Source organism: Abrus precatorius, unplaced genomic scaffold (assembly GCF_003935025.1).
Source record: "Abrus precatorius isolate BTA unplaced genomic scaffold, Abrus_2018 Scaffold7, whole genome shotgun sequence".
Lineage (NCBI taxonomy): Eukaryota > Viridiplantae > Streptophyta > Magnoliopsida > Fabales > Fabaceae > Abrus > Abrus precatorius.
The window spans coordinates 34,321,241-34,344,234 of record NW_020874417.1 but is presented as its reverse complement, the minus strand read 5'-3'; the positions used below and the strand labels follow the sequence as shown (position 1 = coordinate 34,344,234).

Genomic DNA, 22,994 nt, shown 5'->3' with positions numbered 1-22,994 from the left:
TAGAATTAAAGCCCCTCTTTTTTCAAAATTTCAAAAGGTTGGGTGGTGAAGTCACTGTCACGTCAAGTTATGGCCCATTTGATTGGGCGGAGTTATGGTCCATTTGATCATAAAAGATGTTGAGAAATCGTGGCCCATTTCTTAACCCGGCCCGTCAAGTGTGTTTTTTGTTTTTAATAATTTTTTGTAGCTGCTCTGGAAATAATTAATTAGGAGAAGAAAAAATAAATAAAAAAATGAAAATGAAAACTCAAACGGATCTCGGTGGCAAACGTAGGAGGGGGGGTTTTGTTTTGCAGTGAGCTGAGGCTGAGGCTATTATCAACACAAACATCAATCTCAGTGAAATTGTCTCTGTGATCGTGATTGGCGATTATTTCATCATGCTCTTCGCTTTAATTTCCCTTTTCAAATCCATCTGAAAATTTCTGTGTTCAATTGGACTATAATCCCTCAATGCAATGGTGGTCTGCAAATGTCGCAAGGTTTCGCTCTTTTCTCTTACCCTCTTACACTTTGTGCCTTTGTCTTTCTCTTTTCAAAGCCCTGATTTCGGTTTGCTCAATCATGCTTGATTTGTTAGCTGGGTAGGCAGATCCGATTGGTATTGTCAACTCAGATCAATCATGGGTGATCTACGTGCTCTTGCATTTTGCGTGATTTCATTTTTTATTTTTATGCAAATGCGTGATGAAAACAAGTGCTTGAACCGTGTAGCCATCGTGTTAATGCAATTGTGAATAACTGATATAAGTGAATGTCTTGGCATGTGAATTCCGTTTCTGATTATCTTGGGAGCCATGATACTTGTTTCCTATTTCCTTGCATTCGAATTAGAGCTAATGCTTTGTAGCGGGTTTCCTATGGTGTTTTAGGCTACTAAGTTATATTGCTTCGTGCACAAAGTTCCTGTCTGCGGAGAATGTATCTGCTTCCCGGAGCACCAAATCTGCGTGGTAATTTTTCTTTTTTCAATTTGTAACTTCTATTATTTTCCACTTTCAATTTATGCAATTGCAAACCTGGCCTTGTTCCCTTGTCCTTACCTTCTTCATTTCTACTTTTCAGTGTGATGATTTTTGTTTTCATTTAATATATTAAACCTTGCGACCTTTTTTGGTTTTAAATTTTAATTTGATTCTAGTTTTGGTTGAGTGTTGTGGGAGATGATGCTGTAGAGGTAACTCTTAGTTGGTGTTTTGGGAATATATAAAAGTCAGAAAGATAATTTGCTATGAATCTTGATTTGATATTATATTGATATATAAATAACGTTCGTTTTTTTTTTCTTTATTTCTTCTTAAAAAAATAATAAGGTTTGTGTTTTGTCCAAAGATTTTTTTATCAATCTGTAGATTTCTGTTATGCTTCATCTGTTTTGTCATGTTTCATAGGTCCGGACTTATTCAGAATGGGTTATAGATGGGGAGTATGATTGGCCCCCCAAATGCTGTCAATGCCAAGCTGTTTTGGAAGAGGGGGATGGATCTCAAACAACTCGACTGGGTTGCTTGCGTATGTGATTTTTTTCATGTGTACATTTGAAAATAAATCCAGTTGAGCTTGCACTGATTGCATATTGTAAGCTTAAATTTTGTTTATAGATGTTATCCACACAAATTGCTTGGTCTCCCATATCAAGAGTTTTCCTCCACATACTGCCCCAGCAGGATACGTGTGTCCTTCATGTTCTACTTCGGTAAGATTTACCTTCAAATGATTTTCTTCTTCTTCAGTTAGAAAGATTTTTGGTTGAAAATAGTGTATTAAAGTAGATGTTTTTAACTGAAAGCCAGTATGCGGTTTATGTCTAGCTAACTTCAAAGTATGATTCATGGTGTTTTGGTTTTGTTGAGCATTATGCACAAACAGGGACAAACATGCTGTAGGTTTTTTCTTCTGTTATTTGTTTTCTTAATCATTGAGAGCAGATAGAAACTTGAGAAGGCAATTACTAGTGTCTCCTTCAAACCTTAAACTAATGGTTTGTCATACGGAATATTGTCATTTACTCATATTATGCTTGTATTGAAATTATTCTTAACCTGAAGCTAGCCTGTTGATTTTGCCTAGCTATGTGAAAAATCAAGGTTCTCCTTAGTATAATATCATGGTGTTCTAGGTGCCTAGAGCAACATGTACAAACAGGGAAAGAAAATGACATGTCATGTTTTGGAAATAGATACTCTATTAGATAAGTGTGTATGTCTTGTTGCTAATATTGTAATTATGTTTTCAGCTTTTAGAACTTACCTTCAGGCACCTGTATGCCAAAAGTTCTTCTTTTGATGTCTCATTTTGGTGGAATAAATCATACAGATATGGCCTCCCAAAAGTGTGAAAGATTCGGGATCTTGTCTTCATTCCAAGTTGAAGGAAGCTATCATGCAGGTGATTATGAAATGAGTAGTATATGGTGGGGTCCCTTTTTTACTAGTTATGATATTATACTAGGTGTATTTATTGACAAATGAAAACCAGACAAACTTGTAGTCATAAACAGGTGTCTTTTACTGCCATTTTTTTCAGAATAAAATATCCATACCCAAAGCTTATGAATTATTTTAAGGCATATGGAATTATAGATTATGAATAAATTGGGGCCTGACAATTATATTGGTAGACAATCCCAATTGTCTTGGGTCTTGTTATTCTTCTTTCTTCTTAGCTGAGGACGATGAAGTAGTATTATATGGAATGTCAACATTCTTTGGTGTCAATACTAATTGAACCAATCAAGCAATCACTATAATTTATGTTACTTGCAAATGACCATTCATATACTAAAATATTACTAGTTTTTCTTTCATGCCCATCTCATTTTTGTTCAGCAACTTCATGGTCAGCATGGAAGAGATGATGTTAACGGTTATGATACGCCATCTTGAAAACTCATTTGAGGCATCTTGTCTGATTGTTTATTAAACGGACAGGACTGATCTATAATTGTGGTGGTAAATTGTTGATTATTGCCATTTGCTGCTGAAAAATTGCCTTTCGTAATAAATGCATGTTTCCATTATTTTTGGGTGATACTTTTCTTGGACCCCAGAGTTATTTTCCTTGTCTGTTATAAATAAATTTTTCATTAGTTTTTATCTGTTTTTGTGCAGTCTGGTATGGAAAAGAATATCTTTGGGAATCATCCAGTTTCGATGTCAGTTACAGAATCACGAAGTCCTCCACCTGCTTTTGCTTCAGATCCATTGGTTGGTAGGGAAAATCATGGAAACTCAGATTCAGTTGATGGATACTCAGCTGCAACTGGGTCAGAACTACCTAAGCTTTCAGAGACAGATATAGTGGAGATAGATGGTGCCAGTTCAGCAGGAAATTTCATGAAAAGCTCAAGTCCTGTTGGTGTAAGAGGATTTCTTCAGTGCACTTATTGTGTTTGACCGTTTGCATTTATTTGTCCTCTTATACTTTAATAAGTAGGCCTGAATTTCTAGTTTTATTCCGATGTGAGTTGTATCGTCTTTTGTGTTTGGAATTTATCTTAGATAATTTTGTTCTTATTGCAAATAATTTAGCCTGGTGCCACGACAAGGAAGGCCTCACTCCATGTTGAGCGACAGAATTCTGAAATCTCTTACTATGCTGATGATGAAGACGGGAATCGTAAAAAGTATACAAAACGAGGTGATATTATCTTTTTGAATGAATTTTTAATATTTTAAAAGTTTGCAATTAGTATTTGACATGTCTTCCTCCCTTTGTTTAGGCTTCCTCTGCTCTTACCCTCAGACTCTTGTCTAGTTCAATATATTAATTCAAACTTTCATCTTTGAAAGTGTAGGTCCGTTCCACCACAAGTTTCTTAGAGCTTTACTTCCTTTCTGGTCTAGCGCTTTACCTACTCTACCAGTGACCGCACCTCCAAGGAAAGATGCATCAAATGCAACTGAAGCCTCAGAAGGCCGTACTCGACATCAAAGATCATCAAGGATGGACCCCAGAAAAATCCTTCTCCTGATTGCAATTATGTATAGCTCTTGCTTCTCTTCATTTATAATATATAATAATCCAAAGTAGGAAGGCAGTAGGGAAGAAAAGATGAAAATCTAGGATCAAAAGTTTGTGCAATTGAAGTTATGTTTGAGTCACAGGTGATTCCTAATGAGGAGTTGTGTTTAGCGTAAATGGGGAACAACTGGGTTGGTGAGCTGGGATTTTATTGGAACATATACGCCACGTTTAAAGTATATTGACCTGTCGTTTGTTTTTAAGTAACTTCACGCTACATTATCTATCTTATATTTGTCAACCATTATCTCATTGCCCTCAGAAGAAAAATAAAGTTTCATTAGCATAAATACCTATATGCTATAATTCCTTAAACTGATGAAGTTATTATGATCCATTTGCAGGGCTTGCATGGCAACTATGGGTATATTGTATTACAGACTAGTGCAACGGGGTCCAGGGGAAGAGCTTCTCAATGATGAATAAATTTTCCATACAGTGCTCCTGAAGTCCAGAGATGTTCAGTGGCTCCCATTTTCGATATTGCTGGTTACTGTTGCTTCTGCTGCTTATCTGTTTTTTATTTGGATCGGTCGCTGTTTTCGGCAAACATACAAGTGGCTTGTTGATAATTTTCATTTGAATGCCTATGACAGTGACGTGTTACATAGAATCCTTGTAAGCCATCGTTGCTCTATGCCCTCAGTTTTGGTATCCATTTGGAATGTAATTGCAAATTCAGATTTAAGTGTTGTTCTCTTAATTGGATTAAGTTTTATCCGCCATTTCAAATATAATTCGGACGTTCTTTAGCCAGCCCCGTTTATCTGCGGTTGTTTTATACCAAACAAGCTCATACAAAGTTATGCATTGATAACACATCTTTTGATAGAGAGATGTAATCTGAAAACACGACCACTCTTAGCCGTTTGGTCAAGGCCAGGGCTTGGAGCGATATTTCAGTTCCATTTAAAAATTGTAAAGGAACTCTAAAACCCTGCAACTTGAACATGTTTAGAGCATTGAGATAAAATAATACAAACAAGAATGCTGCAAACTCAATAAGGATGAATGTAGCAAAGCATTCTTTTAAACATGCTTTTTTGTGATTGATTTATTTTTTAAAAGGGTTAAAGTAATTTTTAAAAGTAATTTATGAGACAAATGTTTAATTATTTGAAAAATAAATTAATAAAAAACAATGTATTTAGAGTGTATTTAGTAATATGTATTAGCATTTCTTGATCATCAAAACTTAAATATTCGTTCTTTAGTATTATTTTGCTACGACTAATATTACAATGATAGCCCACACGTTCAAAAGCTGGCTTAGAATCTTGTTTCGTCATTCAAATATCACACATATTCTTTTTATATATAATTAATGATGTGTTAATTAGTTTGGGTAAAATTATCGTAGAGACGCTAACAATGAACGATGTACAGTTATTACACTAAAATTATAACGTGAGAAATATTAGCAATATGTTTTCTCTAATGTACTGTTTGGTTTATTTTTTAAGGAAAATGTTAACGTTAATTTTAAATAACTAAAAGTGCTACTTTTTATTTTAAAAAAATTATTATTGTGAAAATATACAAATATAGTATATATATATATATATATATATATATATATTATTTTTTATTCGTCTCTTTTTTTTAAAAATTATAAGATAAGCATTTTAACTTTTTAATAAATCAATTTATTAACTTCAATCTTTAATGTTGATTTTAAACATAAATGCGTTGCTAGCGTTGTTCGTTATAACAACTATGAAAGAGCATCATGTCGAGTACTAATAATAAAACAGTTATGAAAAAGTCGGTGTTTAACGGTTACTGAATGAAAAATGAAATATTTTAGTCCAAAATAAAGCTTTTTAAGTTACTAATGCATTAAACATTGCACTTTAAGTTTTCTACTTCTCGATTCACAACAATAAAAGGCTTAAAAGGAATATTGTTAGTGATATTTTTTCTTCTAAGATAATAATAAAACTAAGGTAATGTATTGGCTCACGCTTATACAACCTTTTGACCTCTTCAGGAGTCAAATTATAATAAATTCTATAAAAAAAACTCAAAATTGATACACTTTTAACTGAAAGATATCGTTGTTGCTCTGACCGTTGGTATAATCTTTTAATTTCACACATAATACCTTCTAAGATATAATTTGTCAAATATGTGAACAAATAAACGAATTTAATTTAAAAAGTCAAAGCAAACAGTGAATTGTATTACTTTACTTTGTAATTCAACTACCTTTAAAAAATTCGAACAAAAGTTCGCAAGTCATATTTTGATACTTCTTATTTTATATTCTATAAGTCAAATTCAAAGAAAGCAAGGAGCGAAAGAGCTCATCAAATTCAATCTTATATAAAATTGAACATTCGGGCTACACTTCTTTTTTTGACATACTATTCATTATATTAGTTGAAATGATCCAATTATCTAGGGTTAAATGGTTGACCAATCCAAAGTCAACTCTACAAAAATAAAAATAATTAAAGAAGAGTTTCACTGTTTCAAGCTATTGAAGTCAAACATTATGCCTAGATAAAAATTAATACAATTTCTGCCTTCATTGACTTGCATGCATGGCCTTCGGTTAGGGGCTCTTCTTGGTTCATTTTATGCACCAACCACCCTCAACCCATGAATTCAGAAGACACAATATAAGGCATCAGAGGAAGTGTTCAGATTGCATTGAGATTGGTTTACACATGTATTTGGGTATAACATGAAGAGACTATATCATTTTTTAAAAAGTTTAAATTTTTTTTGTATCTGTAATTTATCATGATTTTGGTTTTGGTTCTATTTTTTGAATATTTATAGTAGGGTTTTATCCTTATAGTTTTATTCTATTTAACTTTGGTCCTTTTAATTTATTAGACTTTAGTCCAAATGATTATACTTTAAGGAATGCGTGTTTTAGCATATTGTTGATGGTAAAAAAAAAACAAGGCCAAAACCACTAAAATCATAAAACTAAAAATATATTTAAACTTTTGAAAAATAAGGGTGCCAATGTGCAACAACAGTAGAGCAGTACTGTAAAAAATAATAGTATTTCTTTCACAAAATTAATAGAGAAAAAGTCTTAGAGATAATATTTATTTTAACATAATAATTTATCACTCTGTATTACTTACGATGGACGAACTAGTTTATTTTAATAATTGATAAGTAATTAAGTCTGGTTGATTGGAATTTAATTCTAAATTGCATGTATTGAAAAGATCTTTGAAAAGAAGTTGTATATAATTTGGTAATTTTTGATAAATCAATATTCAATAAATATTTAACAGCTCAGTAATGTGAATTAAGTTTAAATAAGAATGTTTATGATAAATGTATTGTCAACCCCAAAAATTTCAATAAAAGAATCTTTAACCCATTTTATATGGACACGTGATTCTCGTCTCCGTGCACCTGCAAACTTCAACAGTGGACAGCACGTTCCCACATTTATCCAAGTTTCCACACGCTTTCGGCTTTCATTCAATATAATTCATCTATAACTATTTTTGCTAATTTTAGATTTTTAATTTTTCATATGTACCATTCGTTATATATTTATGTGTATAAATTCTATTAATATGAAAAGTTACACGTTTAATAAAAATATTAATTGATAAATCTAAAATTTAACAAATCTTATATATATGATAAAAAAAAATAGTAGTGCCCATAAATAGCTAACCAAATGCCAGCTGTTTCATAATATTAGATGCCAACAAATAAATACACACAAAAAAGGCCTTTTATAAAGTCGTGCCTGCCGGTTTACAAACTAAGGCTATGTTTATATAAACCCAGAAGATCAATTATAGGAGTGCATACATATTATAGAATATAGATGCATGCAATGCCAGAATCAATATCATATTTTTTTAAAAGGGCTTTCAGGTTCCAATGTTTGTAAATAAATAAGACAAGAATTTCACTATGTGCCACTTAAATGACAAGAATAAGAACCGATTCAGAGATAATTTCTATGAATATAGAAAGAATAATATCTTTGTTTGGACAACAAAATTGTTGGAGTGCTGAGTGAGTCAAAACAATAATCTTGTTTGGGACAATGTCACACTTTCAGCTGTGCATCAAGTTTGAAGAAGATAATTTACGCGTAAACTCAAGCGGAGAAACCGCCGGGAACAACGGTGATTGGTGGGATAATGACAAATATTTTGTAATTCATTCCATTTGCTAATCATATCTTTCTTCTTTTTTTCTTAAATTATTCTTATCTTATTTATTTTATCGTTTATCATTTAAAATAAAATTTTATTAAAAGAGAAATATTTATTAAATTTTTATAACTTCAATATAATAACTATAAATTTTTTTATTTAATAGATACTTAAACTCAACGCTTAAAATTGAAGTTAATAAAATCCTTTAAAATATTAGCACATTTGGAGTAAATTTATCATGTAACCAATGTTGGAAACTCAAAACGCTTCAGTATTCGGAAAAACCTCTCATTACAGCAAATCTACCCATTGAAATTCCACCTGTTTTTCTTCTATAGCTATTCACATAGAACAAGATTATCTCAAACAGTATATTTTCACAGCACATTTGGTGACAAGGAGAAGTATAAAGAAAACAAAATTGTAAGATAAGATAAGTGATACATTAAAGGTTAAATTATATATTTAATTTTACAATATAACAAAAATATTTGTACAACAATTTAAATGTAATTTTTTTAAAGTATAATAACGAAAACCTAATAGAAAAAGATAAAAAATTGTATTTACATAGAGGTTTATTAGGGTGTTATGGAAACCAATAAAAATGACTAAACACACATCATCGTGGTTAAACAAAGGTTCAAAAATAACAAAACAGAATCTTGAGTTGAGTTGAGGAAGCTGGATGGATTTTAGACTGCTTCGGAGGGTACATGAATCCAGTTGGCAGACAACACTGTCACTGTCAGATTCAAAATTAAAAAAGGTATATATTTATAATGTTTGACAAACATTAGACACCACCACCCCTAAACTAAAGCTCAAGCTCTTCCATTGCCATGTCAAAATGTCATTTTCCTTCGTTCTGTCTATAACACAAATTATTCTTGTTATATTAATATCATATTCAGGGCCAACCCCATGTCTCAAAATTGACATTTTTCATTCTCCTTCCTTGTCTCGAATGTACCAAGTATCACACCGGTCTATTTGATCATTGTGCTTCTTTCTCACCTGAGAGGGGAATTTGAAGTCCCATTCACTATTTTATTTTATACATATCAAAATTTTGAGATGGGTCCTCTTAAGTTATTAGTGTTAGTGGTCCCATTCCCATCAAGGACAACTAGTGGAAATTAATTTCAGGGTATTTGTACTTTGTCAGCGCTTAATTCTTGCCAATTATTATTGGTATCTTTTTCTATAGATGAATCCAATCCCTTTTTGGCATTACCTTAAGTTGTTGGATATAAATGTACTAGTATTTCTCTCACTTTTTCTATCATTAGAACACTGAAAAATAATCGAACTTCTTCAGTTCTATTACATACTATCACACTAAAACAAGAGCACCAAAATAAAAATGGAACCTGCTCAACTGATATCTGAAGAATGGAGTTCTCTTAGTGGACTGCATACAGCTGAGGAAGCAGACTTTATGGCTCAGTTGCTTGATGTTGGTGGCAACTATTCTGCCTCAGAGAAGCACAATGCAAATACCAATTTCAACTCATACTTTCCTTCAAATGTTACAAATACTAATCTTCTATGCTTCTCCCAAAGGAGTATCTCCAACACTGATAGTGGTAAAAGCATATTTTCCACTACAAGTAGTGGAACCTACTCCTGTGATCCAGCAACAAACTTTGACTCTTTGTCCATGGTTTTTTGCTTGGAAGATGCCAACTTGAGCCAACTGATAAATGAAAGCACTGATGAAGAGTGGAGTCTAGATCCAATGAAACAGGTTCTTGGTGACAAAATGAAAACTAGGAGAGATAATGAAATGATGGTTTCTGAACCTGTAGAAGAGGATAGAAAGAACCCAGCAAAAAGATTTAGGAGCTCAATAGAGGTAGAATAATAATACCTAGTTAAAAATCTGGCACTTGCTAGCTAGTGCTATGTGTATTTCACTATTTCTATTTTTTCTTTCAGAACATTTGAGTTATGCTGTTTACTTGTGTGTGGTTCTGATCATGGTTTTATTATGTAGGTCTCAAGCACATTGAAGAATGTTAAATTGATGAAAAATCCAATGTCTACTTCTATTAGCAATGATGAAGATGCTAGCAGCTTGAGCCTCCAAAGGCATGGCTCCAGCATAAAGGATGACTCTAATGTTTCTCTGGAGCCCAGTGGAAGGGTATCAAAAGACCTTGCAGCTCCCAATTTATATAGAAAATCAAGAGCAACCAGCAGTGCTGCCACTGATGCACAGAGCCTTTATGCAAGAGTAAGTTCTCTTTGAAGGGCGTTTCTTTAACAATATTATGATAATTTTGCACACGTCCTTATTATTACTGTATTAAAAGTCTTGTCTTTTCTCTCAGCTAAATATCTTTCATTTTGTCCAAATCTTGTGTTGTGCAGAAGAGAAGAGAAAGAATAAATAAGAGATTGAGAATATTGCAAAAGCTTGTCCCTAATGGAACCAAGGTAGCTTTCTCAATTGCTATTGAACTATCACTCAACAATTGGTCAAGGTGATCAATCTCTCAAGCTTTCTTTCTTGGTGAATTGTAGGTTGATATAAGCACCATGCTTGAGGAAGCTTTCCAATACGTGAAGTTTTTACAGCTACAAATTAAGGTAACAACTTGAAAACCTTCCTTGCAATGCATTTTTTTTACTTGCAAGTGATAGTGATTAATTCATTTTTGTTTTCCAATTTTTTGATTTGGATGAAACAGCTTCTGAGCTCTGACGATCTGTGGATGTATGCTCCAATTGCTTACAATGGAATAAACATTGGATTAGACCTCAGTATTTCCCCAACCAAAGGAAGATGAATATCATAGCATAAAAATTAGAGTATATAGTATTTAATTAGCTTATATTGCCTTTTTATAATTTTTCTTAGTTCACATGTATTGATGGCGGTGAATCCTAGAAACCGTGGTCGAGATTAATTAATCAAACAAGCACTGTCTTACTTCTGAGTAACGAGACATCAATTTAACTTTGTGATTCCTTATGCAAACAATTTGGCAGAGTGTATATTTGTATTTACAAATAATTTGGAAAGGTAAACGAAAGTAAAAATTATTTGAAAAGCAATATTATTCTATTAAAAATAATAAATTATTTTTCTTAAAAAAATATTTCATTTTAATATGATTTTCCCCATATTAATTACATATTAAATATTAAATCCTAATTAACATTATTCATCTGTCTCGTCACCACTCGACTTTATTGCTCTAAGTTTCTCTATCTCTTCCACTATATATTATACATTAGCGATGCTACAAATTATTTGCTTTTCAAAGAGAAATTCTTAATTAAAGTTTCTGCAACATTGACGAGAAAATTTAGACAAATCTATTATTGGAGTTAACTGGGTATAGACAATGAATATAATCTTGGAGCAGCTAGCATGCTGAAACATGAAGTAATTAATTTTTTTTTTCATTTTAATTTAGATTTGGCAAATTGTGCCTATTTTATTCGATGATGGAGATCGAGACAATATTGTTCGTATATGAATTATTTATTCATTTACTTTGTGTGGCATATGGGCTATAGCCTATAATATACCCATTTATAATTATGTCTAAGGCTATCTAAACTACTAAAATTTATCACGAAAACAATTAGACCTAGTTGATAGATATCTAAAATACTAAAATTATGTTGATTTGGGCTTAATTTTTAGTTGTGTATATAAAAAAGACTTTATTAATGAAAAGAAAAAAAGTTCACTTTGAAGATATTTATGTCTAAAAAAGGATTAATTTTTAACCATTGACTAGAGAAAGATACGCCTATATTTACCGAAACATGCTACAGTGAACATCTCTTGCCTTTATTTACCTCCAAGACCAAGAGGTCCAAGACAACTTAGCCATCACCAAAAAAATCTAATCAAATCTTAAACCGACTAATATCAGACGCGAACATATCCTAATAATTTCAACATTTGCGGGCATATTTTGCCACCTTGAAAATCATTGCAGCTCCAATAAGATTCAAGACTGATTAATATCTCCTCCAAGAACATGATGATGATGGCGTATCAACTATTGTCAATCACCCTGATGGGCAACAAAAATGTATCTGTGAAAAGGACCACAATGCCAAAGAAAATCCATCCTCTCTAATAACAAAGAATAGAGATAATCAAGTGCTCTTTGTGACAATGTTTGTTGGCTCAACTGATAATATGGAACAGTAAAGTATTTATGTTGGATTCTTGTTAGAGTTTCGTTGAGGTAAGACTCTAATTCTTGGCTAAGGCATGTAGCATGACTAATCTTGTGCAAAACATTCTTGAATTTGAGTGTAAGAGGAATCTTATGCCAGGTAGAATCTTTCATCTTATCAAACGGGCATTCACGTACTCACTGAGGATATAAAAAACAAGAAATCTTATTAATCGATATATCAGAAAGAATATATTGTTGTCCACATATTCCAATATCATAAACATAAAATACAATTGAGAATAGATCAAAGCAAGAACCAATCTTCATATATAAATCATTAATTTTGCCTATGTTCTCTAGCCTAATGCATATCTGGATTATTGCTTGCCCAGAATACCAACTCAGCATTAACATACTCGGCAGCAGAATCTCGTATTATATCCACCCACGTAATGTCAGCAAAATCTATAACTGAACTGAGTTGAAATTATGAAGAGAATGTGGTAGGTTTTAACAGCTCTGGAGGGGACAAAAACACAGTTAGCAGATAATCCTGTCTAGGTTTCAAACCATGTCAGACTCATCTCCACGATCTCAAGCCGTCCCTCTTGCATGCGTCATTTTTATTTTTCTAATACAGAATTCTTATAATATATTCAAGGCCGATTTTGGGTTCAAATTTGATATATATATAAAAAATTCTCGCTTGGAGAGTTAGCCTCATCATAATATAGATATTTCTGACTCGGGTAAGATTATTTCTTGTGGAAGATAACTATAGTTTAGACCTTAAAAAAGAGCCAACCCCACGTCGGTCTCACAATTAACAGGTGTAATTCGTTTTCTCTATCTCCTTTTCAAATCCCATTCTCATTCAGACATTAACAAATACTTAAATATTGTGCTTCTCTCTCATCCTTGGGAGGAATTTTCAAGTCTAGGAAATCCGTATAGGGTTTAATTATGACATTCTTATGTAAACCAAATACTTGGAACTGGGTCCTCGAGTTAGTTATATCAGTGGTCCCATCAAGGACACATATGCATATTGAATTAAGGGTATAGGACTTTGTCAGATGCCAATTATTGGCAATATGAACTGGGATATTTTTATATGGATGAAGTCAATCCGTAGTGGTATATTATTTCTACTTGTTGGGTATAAATAGAGTACTGATCTCATTCGAGCATTGAATCAAGTGTAGCCTTTTCTACAATATCAAAAGAAAAAAAAAGAGGCATACCAAAGAAAGAAAATGGATCCTGCTGAGCAAATTTCTGAAGAATGGAGTTCTCTTAGTGGGTTGTACACAGCTGAGGAAGCTGACTTTATGAGCCAGCTGCTTGGTGACTGCTCAGTCCCTCAGCATTTGTATGGAAATTTTAATTTGGGAATTCCATCTGCAATATGGCCTGGTCATGAATCAACAATAGTGAGCGTGACAAGCATCAATAAAAGTTCAGATTTTCCTGCAAATGTTGATAATAGTAATGCTAATTATTTTTGTTTCTTACAAGGAAGTAGCTACACTTCTGAGAGTAGCAATACATTTCCTACTACAAGTGGTGGTAACTGCTGCTTGAATAATTCAGTAGCCAACATTGGCTACATGAACTCAGGTTTTTCCTTAGGAGATAGCACTCAAGGGAATGACAGCCAACAGATAAATGAAAACACTGATGAAGAGTTAGGTCTGGAGGTTGTTGCTGACAAGAATATGCAGGATCACAAGGAATGTGAAGTACTGGTTTCTGAACCAGCAGAAGAGGGTATAAACAACAATCTTGAGAAGTCAGAGAAAAGATCTAGGAGCTCAATGCAGGTATAATAACACATTTTTCAATAAATAAATCACAAATGTTGTTTCCTAGTCCTTGTAATATAATTATATAAGCATTTGCTTTTCCTGAAGAATTTATGGTATTTGATTCTGAGAGGTTCTAATCAAGATTTGATAATTTTGATTTTAATAATTTCATAGGTCCGAAAGGGTAAGAGAAATGTTAAATCGATGAAGAAATCAAAACTGGCTTCTATAAGCAACACTGAAGAGGGTAGAAATGGTGATCTTCAGGGTCAAAGCTTGAGCAGTTGCTGCTCAGAGGATGATGATTCCAATGCTTCTCAGGAGCTAAATGGAGGAGGATCTTCAAGTTTTAGCCCAGAGGATTCTACAGCTCTGAATTTAAAAGGAAAAAAATCAACATCTAATAGAGGTTCTGCCACTGATCCACAAAGTGTTTATGCAAGAGTATGTCCTTTGTCAAGTGCATTTCATTAAACCATGCTAATAATTTATGATTTTGTACTGTTGTATATGTATTGTGAAGTGTGAAGGATTAGATTTCAAGAGATTTTCCTTTTGTATAACGCAGAGAAGAAGAGAAAGAATAAATGAAAGGTTGAGAATCCTACAAAATCTAGTCCCTAATGGAACAAAGGTAGTTTTTTCAATTGCAATATTACTATGGTAAAACAATTGGTTTAGATTATGAAATTTTCATGTTTGCTAATTGCAGGTGGATATCAGCACCATGCTTGAGGAAGCTGTCCAATATGTGAAGTTTTTACAGCTCCAAATTAAGGTAACATCTCCTTAGTCCTAATCTGCATTCAAATTTTAGTTCAGTGCAATCCATAGTATATTTTCAGGAAATATAGGGACTCATTCATATTTCCATGTATTCTGATTTCAATTTAACAGCTTCTGAGCTCTGATGATCTCTGGATGTACGCTCCAATTGCTTACAATGGAATGAACATTGGACTAGACCTCAATATTACACCAACCAAACATCCATAAATATATAGCATAGCAAAGGGATGCGCAATTGAGTGCTGAGGGTGCCATTTTGGCATTTTGTGATGTTTCTGATTGGTTCATAAGCGTTTATTAATTGGCATTTAATCCGAGGATGTTTGAAATTAATTAATCAAGCGAGCCTTGTGTATTCTTTTAACCATGAGACAACATTTTGAGTTGATTTTTTTTACTCTATCCATGTTTTTTGGGATAATCCAAGTTTGGTTTCAACATTTTACTAGCCCTCGAGTTATTTGCATCTTGCCTTGTATATAATTGTAATGAAGATTACAAGATTGTTTGTAATTATAAGCAACGGTCACAGTTATATTTCAGCAAAATTGACCTGAAAAATGAATGAAAGGCAAACTTTATAGATTGATTAATTAAATATTTAATTTCATCTGAGTTTGGTCATGTCATACTCAATAAGGTTGCATAAGACTGGATTAGAATAGATTTAAACTTTTAATGACTCCATTACTTAAATTTTTAGAAAACATTGAAAAAATCGTGCATCTTTTAAAGATTTAAATAGTAATTTTCTCTTAAATGAATTAGAGTCTGATTGTATGAAGTTTGGAATCAATATCTTCGTAAGTAGAAAATAGTTATTGCCGTTTAACATACTTTGAATTTCGTGTTAAACATCTCTTCATCGTTTATTTTGAATTGAGAATCGATTGATGGCAATGCAACGTTAAAGCAAATAGGCGGTTAATCGGACTCCAATGCAGAGCATCTGTGAGGCCAAGCTGTTCCAAGAATTTGTTTTCTTCTTCAGAAAAATAAAGAAAATAATAATTTAAAAAAACCTTACAAAAATTTTAATTATAAGTTATTTAAAATACAGAGAGAAAAGGAGGCAATTATCTCAATGTTTTGTAGTTCGACTATTATAAATTATTTCATGTGCCAAACACAGGACATGAAAATTTTCCATCTCTTACATGCTTGAACTAATTACATATAATCATTAATTGAAAACTACGAATAAGGGAAAACGTGCTAATTTATACCAAATACAAAGTGTATTTTCTACTAAATACTAATTGGATTAATCTGATATATTTATTATTTACTACATAAATATGATTCATGCCTACTATGTCTAAATTCTGTCGCAGAGCTGATGTGCATTCATTTGTAGATCAGAAATGAAATCATTAATTATAAAATGCATCACCATTCTCACAAGTGGAATGTTATTTCATGCAGCCATCACAGAAGAAAACTTCACTTCTTTAAATTGATATTAGCATGTAATGCTCATGGCATATATATACACACACACACACACACACAATACATTCTTAATAAAGAAAATGATAACACCAACTTTTAAGATTAACTTGAAGTATCTCAATACAATAGAATTTTATAAAATAAATATTTTCTTTCCCAATAAATTTTTATTACTTCTCAATATTTTAAGCTATTGACTAACTTGTTCAACATAATTTTCGTATGTATAACATCTAAATACTATTTTAATTTCAATATAAAAAATATTTACATCCATGTATTCTTACATTCTTAATATCTCTGATTATTACTAAATTTTTTTGAAAAATTAACATAGCAGCGCAACGGGTGGTTCTACATCTATTGAGTAGTGTTGTTCACTTAAGCCTGTACTAAAAAACAAAATAGGTTACAATCTCTTTTTGGTCAACACATAGGTTACAATCAAAAGTGTGGAAACAAAACATGTCACAAACAGAAATACTAGAATCTTGTGAAATGAAATAATTTAAAATCTGCCCTAAATTCATCCTTTTCAAGTATACAACTTACTACATTACCATTAAAAACGTAGGACAACTATCTAATTCTGAATTTTTTATTGTCCATAGGATACAGTCTATTAAATTCAAATATTCAGAATTCTGAACAACTCAACAAGGTACACAGGTTAAGCCACGCCCAGGCTTCACACATGATATCCCTAGAGGTTGATAAGTGTTTCCTTTCAAGCTCTATCTTCGTTCACATGGTTTACAACTTCTCCTTGGCTGTCCAAGGGCATATATTGTGCCATGATGGCTCTAATTTCAGAATCCATGTAAGACTGCAAAACACCAAGAAAAAATATTTGTAAATTACAAAGGAAACGTCTTTTGCTTCTTTACAGAAGCAGAAAATAATGAATAAAGAAATGCAGATGCACAAGAGACTGCAAATTTTTATGCTACACATGCATGTTCTAATATTTGAGTTTCTATTAAACCTCAGCTATTTATGGAATTTAACGAATCTCATAGCATGCCACAACAATAAATATTTAGAGTCAAATAAAAAAAGGCATTGAATATTGTCACCAAACTGTGATAATGTAAGCTCACCCTTATTCTATATTTGTACACAAGGTATGCCCCGGCAGCAGCCACAACTAAGCCAACTAGAATGACCCAAAAAGCAGCCCAAGCAGATTTTCCTTCTTGACTGGCAGTTTTACCTGCAGAATACCCCCAATCGGATACATAAAACCAAGCAATTCAAATGTTCATGCAACAAAAAGAACAAGTGTATTTAACTCACTTATGCAGGCATCATGATCTCTGATATACAGGAGATTCCCACTGCAACTGCAGTCATAGCTGCCCCAAGTATTCTTGCAGCTACATTCAGGGCACTGACAAGCTTTCTTCTCTTTGCATTCATCAATGTCTGAATCGATGAAACAGAAGGATTCAGCTTCAGATATTCTGATTTTAGTTAGGATGAAAACATTCCCAGGTATCATCAATTAACAATGTCAAGTTAAATGATTACCAAAAATACACAACTAATTTATTGGTACGATGAACTTAAGATATGGTTTATCCAAGTATAAATTACATAAAAGCCAATTTTACTTACTGAGACAGCAATACATCTTCCTATTTTTAGTCATTTTTATTTGTCCTAAGGTCTCAATTGGTTTAGTTCAAAATATTTTGTGTGTTACAGAAAGCTCTTTTTATGCGAGAATAAGAATAAAAATCCTACCATGAATGGTTAGGATAAAACATAAAAGTCACACGTCTTTAAAAATTGATCACATGACTTTTTAAATCGATCATGTGACTTTACTTTTTATGTGAAAATACATCATACAGCAGCAAACTCCCCCTTAACCTTCTGATAACTACACATCATAAAACGAAATAACTGTTACATTACTTCCCTATTACAATTAAATAATTGCTGCAGCACCAATAACTGTTACATCTGTCTAATCACACAAATAAATAATTGTTACATAACTGCCCTGTCATATAACTACTTTATCATTAACTCTGGCCTGTCATTTTATTATTTCTCCTAGAGTAGACAAGCCAACGTTTTAGAAAGTGCAAACAGATTTTCATTATCAAAACATGTTTGGTAAAATTCAGTTGATTTGGGTTAAGACAGAATTTTGGATCTTCAAGCATTGGTTTGAGTAGAAAGGAAAAAATTGATTTTCGGTTAGGTCTCAAACCATGCTTTGCAACAATAATCCACATATACACTAAAACATGGATCCTCTAAATAAATCCACATTCATGAAACGACAAGAATATCCACATATACCAGAACAACATTAAAAATAGGATCCAGATTCTATTCCAGGTGTATGTCTTACTGCTCTAGATAATCTGAATATTGCACAAGGGCTCACTCCAGGAAAAGAAATGAATAAAAAACAATATCAATATTTCTCACCTTCACAACTTTTGACACCATCACCTCTAAAGCCAGCAGGACACTGGCATTTAACCCCTCCATTATCCTGTTCATGAAGCAAACGACAATTTATGTCATAATTCAGTTTCCATTATGTATGTACAAACCAATATAATTTCAAATGTTAAAGATTTGGTGAAGACAAATACAGGCTGAGTGGAGTTTCAATTGTTGAGAAACTTATAAATTACTAACCGAACAAGCAGAATATGCATGTCCATTCCGAGCTTCATGCCAACAACCTCCATTGTTTATCTTGCACCGCCCAGGTCCACTAGCTGCAAACCCAGAAGAAACTTGTTGAATGAAACTATGAATACACATTTTAAAAATGGTTAAAATACTCAATATATATTTTAGGTTCCAATAATTTTATTGAATTTTTATAATTTAGGGTTAAAAGCTTTCAACAGTATCCCTGTTCAATAGGTCCACACATTTTAACTAAGATTTTAATTAGGTTCCTAATGATCAGGAAGTTTTAAAATTAGGTCCTCAAAACAAGTCATAGTAAGCACAAAATGACATGCAAATGACTTTAAACATCCATTAATGGAGTTTAACAGCTGTCAATCAGTAGGGATCAATTAAATAATTTCTATAGCATTAGAAACTTAGTTTAGGACACTAATTAAAAATTCAGTAAAACTACAATGACATATAAAGTAATTTAACCTTAAAAAAAATAGATTTTGTAAAAGGATCATCTGACCATATTAACCAGTGCACCAAATTGACCGCAATTAGTAAACAATTACCCCTTGAACCACTGTACTTCATTTAAGTGTAACATCTTCACAAAAAAAATTTGAGGAATGATGAAAGTGACTTTTATGCATGGGACAATCATAGATCATTGTTCACAATGCTATATTCGCATCCTTCTAATTTCATCCTTTTATTTTTCTTCAAATACAAGTAACATGCACAGAATTGGATGAAGTTTATGCAAATAGATAAGTTTATATTTTAACCTTCACAGGTTGTATAACCATCTCCTTTGAACTGCACACCATCCACTAAGGGGCATTCACATACTCTCCCACGGAATGTATCCTGAGAAAATATTCACAGATATAATCATGAATACAGAGAACTGGAACCAGAATTGATCTCTAGTTAGATAGTTATTTTCACTAAAGTACAAATACCTTGCATGCAGTGATGTTAGCTGTTTTATCCAGCCAACAACCACCATTGTTCTCCAAGCACTCATTTGTCTCCACATCTGCCAATAAAAGTTTGCCACCCATATCAACTCAGCTTCAAAACTAAAAAGTAAACAAAAATAGTTCCCCTAACCCCACACTGAAGTCAACATTTACCACTGCTCAAGCAAACAGCTGGTTCAGTTGTTTCTTCAAAACCTGCACAAATAGCTTTCATAACAGCGCCTTTCTCCAATTTTCCTGAAAAAGCATTAAAAAAATACATAAGAATAAAAAATGCCAGTCAATATCTATCAGAGAAGCATACAATACAAACCTCGATACTGTCTATTGTTGACAACAAGAGTAGGCAATATGGTAACATCACCTCGCGACCCTTTCCCTACCTGAAAAACACTAGTTCATTAAATATCTATACATAACAACCAATTAAATGATGACAAACTAAAAAACTAATCAATGTTATAAAGGAATACTTGGGCATCTTGCTCTTCTTTCAAAACAGGATTTTCAGAATCAGCCTCTGGATCTCCCATGCACTTTTCAATTTTTTTAATATCAAGGCCTGCAGATATTGAAATAATCATATTTGAGAAGTCACCATCAATCACTGATGAAAAACATAATAAACAATAATGATGCACTTGCCAAGTGATTCAATGACAGCATCAGCACATTTCTTGTTGTATTTTTTCTCCTTCATTGGGCATCTAATTTGAAAATCAGTGACATAATCCCACCACACCCAAGGCTTTTTGGTTTCATTTGCCACCTTGAAAACACATAGCTGCCTTAAATTTTCAACAACCACATCTTTCCCGTCATAACCAGTGCTGAAATCCTGCTCGGGATCTGGAGCACAATATCTTCCATGATTTATGCACTGGGACTTGCACTGTTTGCTTAATGTGAATGCCTGAGGACAGTACCAAGTTATATAATGGGGCGTAAATTGAGTATAACCACCCTTCTCTAATATCTGCGCTGCACCCTTGAAATCCTTCACAAATTCCATCAACATATCACATTTAACTCCACACTCATCATTGCTGTTGGTCCACAATTCATACTCTACACGATCATCTGGGTGGGGGACAGCCTCTCTCCAATCAAGATTGACGTTGACCATCTCCCCATTATTTATGGCATTCTTTAATTTTTCACCAAAACTTTTCTCAATGAGAGCTGATGGTATTGTTATGTTTTCTATATATTTTGCAGATGACCCATCCTCTTCAGGTGTGTCCATGGTTATCAATTTTTCCTCAATATCATCCGCAACAAGAACAGCAGAAGCTCCAGCCTTCTGGGCATTCCAGACCTTCAAAGCAAAGAAGCAATCTACAAGGAACAAAAGAAAAGCACTAAGTGTAAACCCAAGAGAACATTTCAAGACATAGTCATACTTATAGCCCCCACTCAACTCTCACTTTCTCAGCACCAGTGTAAAACTGTAAAAGCAAACCACAAATTTGAATTCATAAATTATTCAATCATCAAATAAAACCTAAACACCCATCTTTAACTATCAACTAACCCAAAACGAACTAATGGAGCAAAAATATTTTTCTCCAATGGAAAAAACAAAACCATTAATCCAAATTTCAAGCAGACATAAAAACATGCAAAAGCAAATTTCCACGAACCAAAGAGCATGGCAGTGCAATTAAACTGACAAAAGCAAACAACTTTAGCTCAGCAACAAGCAAAACAATCAACAAAGTGACAAAATCGCTTTAGTAACAAAGCAAAACCAGCTACAAAACCACAGAAACAAAAATATGAAAAAGTTACCCCAAACCTCAAAATCAAATATGCAGGTAAAAGAACCATACTTCCTCGATCGAGCAAAACGATAGTGGGAAGAGCACCGGGCTTGGATTTGAAGGAAATCCCATACTCATCGAACTCCTTGCATCCCTTTTTGTTGTCCTTTGGGTACAACACGTTCCCAGCCATGCTTCCTCCATATTGGGGTATCCCAAAGTTCCCAATCGCGCTATCGTGCGTGCCCTTGATGTCATCCGGCGACGTCACCGTCAAGCTGTTCTTCTCCACCACGAATTTCGCCATTGACGCCGGCGAAAACGACAACAACAGAAACCCTAGAAACACACCCAAAGAAGATCTCCGAAGCTTCATTTTGGAACACCCGTAGGGTTTTCCAAACTCCAAAATGGGTCTGCTTCAGAGAACGCTTCTGTGAAGAAAAAGGGATAAAATTTGCTCCGTTACTCACACACTCTTATTAAAAGTAAAATAAAGAAAGTGGGATTTTTTTTGTTGTTTGAGAGGAAACAAAACAAAGTAAGGAACTTGAGTTGCGTTTTTATGTTTGCTCACAACAACGAGTCTCACGCAGTCTACAGAAACTTGGAGACTCGGAAACGCAAAGATCTTTTTCTCTGTTGATTCCACGGAGACACAAACTGAAATTGCTATTCTTAACCATTAAGCATATAATGCATTCATAAACATGTTTAGTTGATTAATTAAATTCTTTGATTTTATTGTTGATCAAGATTTAGTTGATTGGTTTTTTTATATATATATATATATATTTATCCATTTTTTATTTAATATATTTTCTTCTTATCAGCATATCGTATATATTATATCACTACCAATCCTATAAAACCAAACACATCGTGTGCAGTGTGCTGCTGGATCGACATCACCATATCTCAACGGAGACAATAATTGTTTGTGCTTGTTTTTTTCAGAAAATTTTAAAATAAAAGCAAAGATAAGTTTAAAATTTTAATCATGATTAGACAGGTTTTGGAAAATAAAAAATAAATTTATAGTTTAATATGATTTAAAAGATATAAAATAAATAAGTATTGCAAAAATTTAATTTATACAAAAGTATAAATTTAATTTTATTATAAAAATGACTATTTTAACAGTTAAATTAATGAAATTTAATATCTTTAAAATTAAGTAGAAAGTTAAATATTAGGTTTGTACCATCTTATTTGC

At 32.9% G+C, this 22,994-nt stretch overlaps 4 protein-coding genes across 8 annotated transcripts; 3 read left to right on the top strand and 1 right to left on the bottom strand.

Annotated features, from left to right (window-relative positions):
* The first annotated feature begins 223 nt into the window (after positions 1 to 223).
* LOC113872702 (zinc finger protein-like 1 homolog) lies at positions 224 to 4,779 on the top strand. Its single transcript, XM_027510457.1, has 9 exons — positions 224 to 485; positions 876 to 956; positions 1,395 to 1,515; positions 1,605 to 1,699; positions 2,320 to 2,391; positions 3,114 to 3,362; positions 3,534 to 3,642; positions 3,800 to 3,986; positions 4,371 to 4,779. Exons 1-9 carry the CDS (start codon positions 462 to 464, stop codon positions 4,450 to 4,452), a joined length of 1,020 nt encoding a protein of 339 aa, XP_027366258.1. The 5' UTR covers positions 224 to 461; the 3' UTR covers positions 4,453 to 4,779.
* A 4,764-nt stretch (positions 4,780 to 9,543) lies between these two features.
* LOC113871866 (transcription factor bHLH84-like) lies at positions 9,544 to 10,972 on the top strand. The gene is made up of 7 exons (XM_027508960.1): positions 9,544 to 9,636; positions 9,667 to 9,907; positions 9,959 to 10,035; positions 10,177 to 10,416; positions 10,554 to 10,619; positions 10,707 to 10,772; positions 10,874 to 10,972. The coding sequence occupies exons 1-7, from the start codon at positions 9,544 to 9,546 to the stop codon at positions 10,970 to 10,972; spliced, it is 882 nt and encodes a 293-aa protein (XP_027364761.1).
* Positions 10,973 to 13,584: 2,612 nt separating this feature from the next.
* Positions 13,585 to 15,132, top strand: LOC113871865 (transcription factor bHLH84). The gene is made up of 5 exons (XM_027508959.1): positions 13,585 to 14,151; positions 14,311 to 14,580; positions 14,705 to 14,770; positions 14,849 to 14,914; positions 15,034 to 15,132. The coding sequence occupies exons 1-5, from the start codon at positions 13,585 to 13,587 to the stop codon at positions 15,130 to 15,132; spliced, it is 1,068 nt and encodes a 355-aa protein (XP_027364760.1).
* Positions 15,133 to 16,657: 1,525 nt separating this feature from the next.
* Positions 16,658 to 22,489, bottom strand: LOC113871172 (vacuolar-sorting receptor 1). 5 transcript variants are annotated; one of them, XM_027508041.1, is made up of 13 exons: positions 22,356 to 22,489; positions 21,848 to 22,212; positions 20,661 to 21,353; positions 20,489 to 20,577; positions 20,329 to 20,398; positions 20,169 to 20,252; positions 19,995 to 20,071; positions 19,818 to 19,899; positions 19,039 to 19,121; positions 18,823 to 18,889; positions 17,674 to 17,802; positions 17,478 to 17,590; positions 16,760 to 17,203 (listed from the first exon to the last, which is right to left on the bottom strand). In XM_027508041.1, the coding sequence occupies exons 2-13, from the start codon at positions 22,152 to 22,154 to the stop codon at positions 17,105 to 17,107; spliced, it is 1,893 nt and encodes a 630-aa protein (XP_027363842.1). In that variant the 5' UTR covers positions 22,155 to 22,212; positions 22,356 to 22,489; the 3' UTR covers positions 16,760 to 17,104. The 5 variants fall into 5 exon arrangements, 4 of the variants coding, with proteins under 4 accessions (XP_027363846.1, XP_027363842.1, XP_027363844.1 ...); XM_027508045.1 differs by having other exon boundaries at positions 16,658 to 17,203; positions 21,848 to 22,460; XR_003505766.1 differs by having other exon boundaries at positions 16,817 to 17,203; positions 17,674 to 17,840; positions 21,848 to 22,461.
* Positions 22,490 to 22,994: the final 505 nt, after the last annotated feature.

What these genes read in the sequence shown, in the direction of transcription:
- LOC113872702 (XM_027510457.1), top strand. Translation starts at nt 462, where the DNA reads ATGGTGGTCTGCAAATGTCGCAAG. An exon ending in CGGAGCACCAAATCTGCGTG is followed by an intron (nt 957 to 1,394) that starts GTAATTTTTCTT and finishes CATGTTTCATAG; the next exon opens with GTCCGGACTTATTCAGAATG. An exon ending in AACTCGACTGGGTTGCTTGC is followed by an intron (nt 1,516 to 1,604) that starts GTATGTGATTTT and finishes TTTTGTTTATAG; the next exon opens with ATGTTATCCACACAAATTGC.
- LOC113871866 (XM_027508960.1), top strand. Translation starts at nt 9,544, where the DNA reads ATGGAACCTGCTCAACTGATATCTGAAGAATGGAGTTCTCTTAGTGGA. An exon ending in AAGCACTGATGAAGAGTGGA is followed by an intron (nt 9,908 to 9,958) that starts GTCTAGATCCAA and finishes AAACTAGGAGAG; the next exon opens with ATAATGAAATGATGGTTTCT. An exon ending in CACAGAGCCTTTATGCAAGA is followed by an intron (nt 10,417 to 10,553) that starts GTAAGTTCTCTT and finishes TGTGTTGTGCAG; the next exon opens with AAGAGAAGAGAAAGAATAAA.
- LOC113871865 (XM_027508959.1), top strand. Translation starts at nt 13,585, where the DNA reads ATGGATCCTGCTGAGCAAATTTCTGAAGAATGGAGTTCTCTTAGTGGG. An exon ending in CACAAAGTGTTTATGCAAGA is followed by an intron (nt 14,581 to 14,704) that starts GTATGTCCTTTG and finishes TGTATAACGCAG; the next exon opens with AGAAGAAGAGAAAGAATAAA. An exon ending in TTTTACAGCTCCAAATTAAG is followed by an intron (nt 14,915 to 15,033) that starts GTAACATCTCCT and finishes TCAATTTAACAG; the next exon opens with CTTCTGAGCTCTGATGATCT.
- LOC113871172 (XM_027508041.1), bottom strand. Translation starts at nt 22,154, where the DNA reads ATGAAGCTTCGGAGATCTTCTTTGGGTGTGTTTCTAGGGTTTCTGTTG. An exon ending in CTAACATCACTGCATGCAAG is followed by an intron (nt 19,900 to 19,994) that starts GTATTTGTACTT and finishes ATATTTTCTCAG; the next exon opens with GATACATTCCGTGGGAGAGT. An exon ending in ATGCATATTCTGCTTGTTCG is followed by an intron (nt 18,890 to 19,038) that starts GTTAGTAATTTA and finishes CTTCATGAACAG; the next exon opens with GATAATGGAGGGGTTAAATG.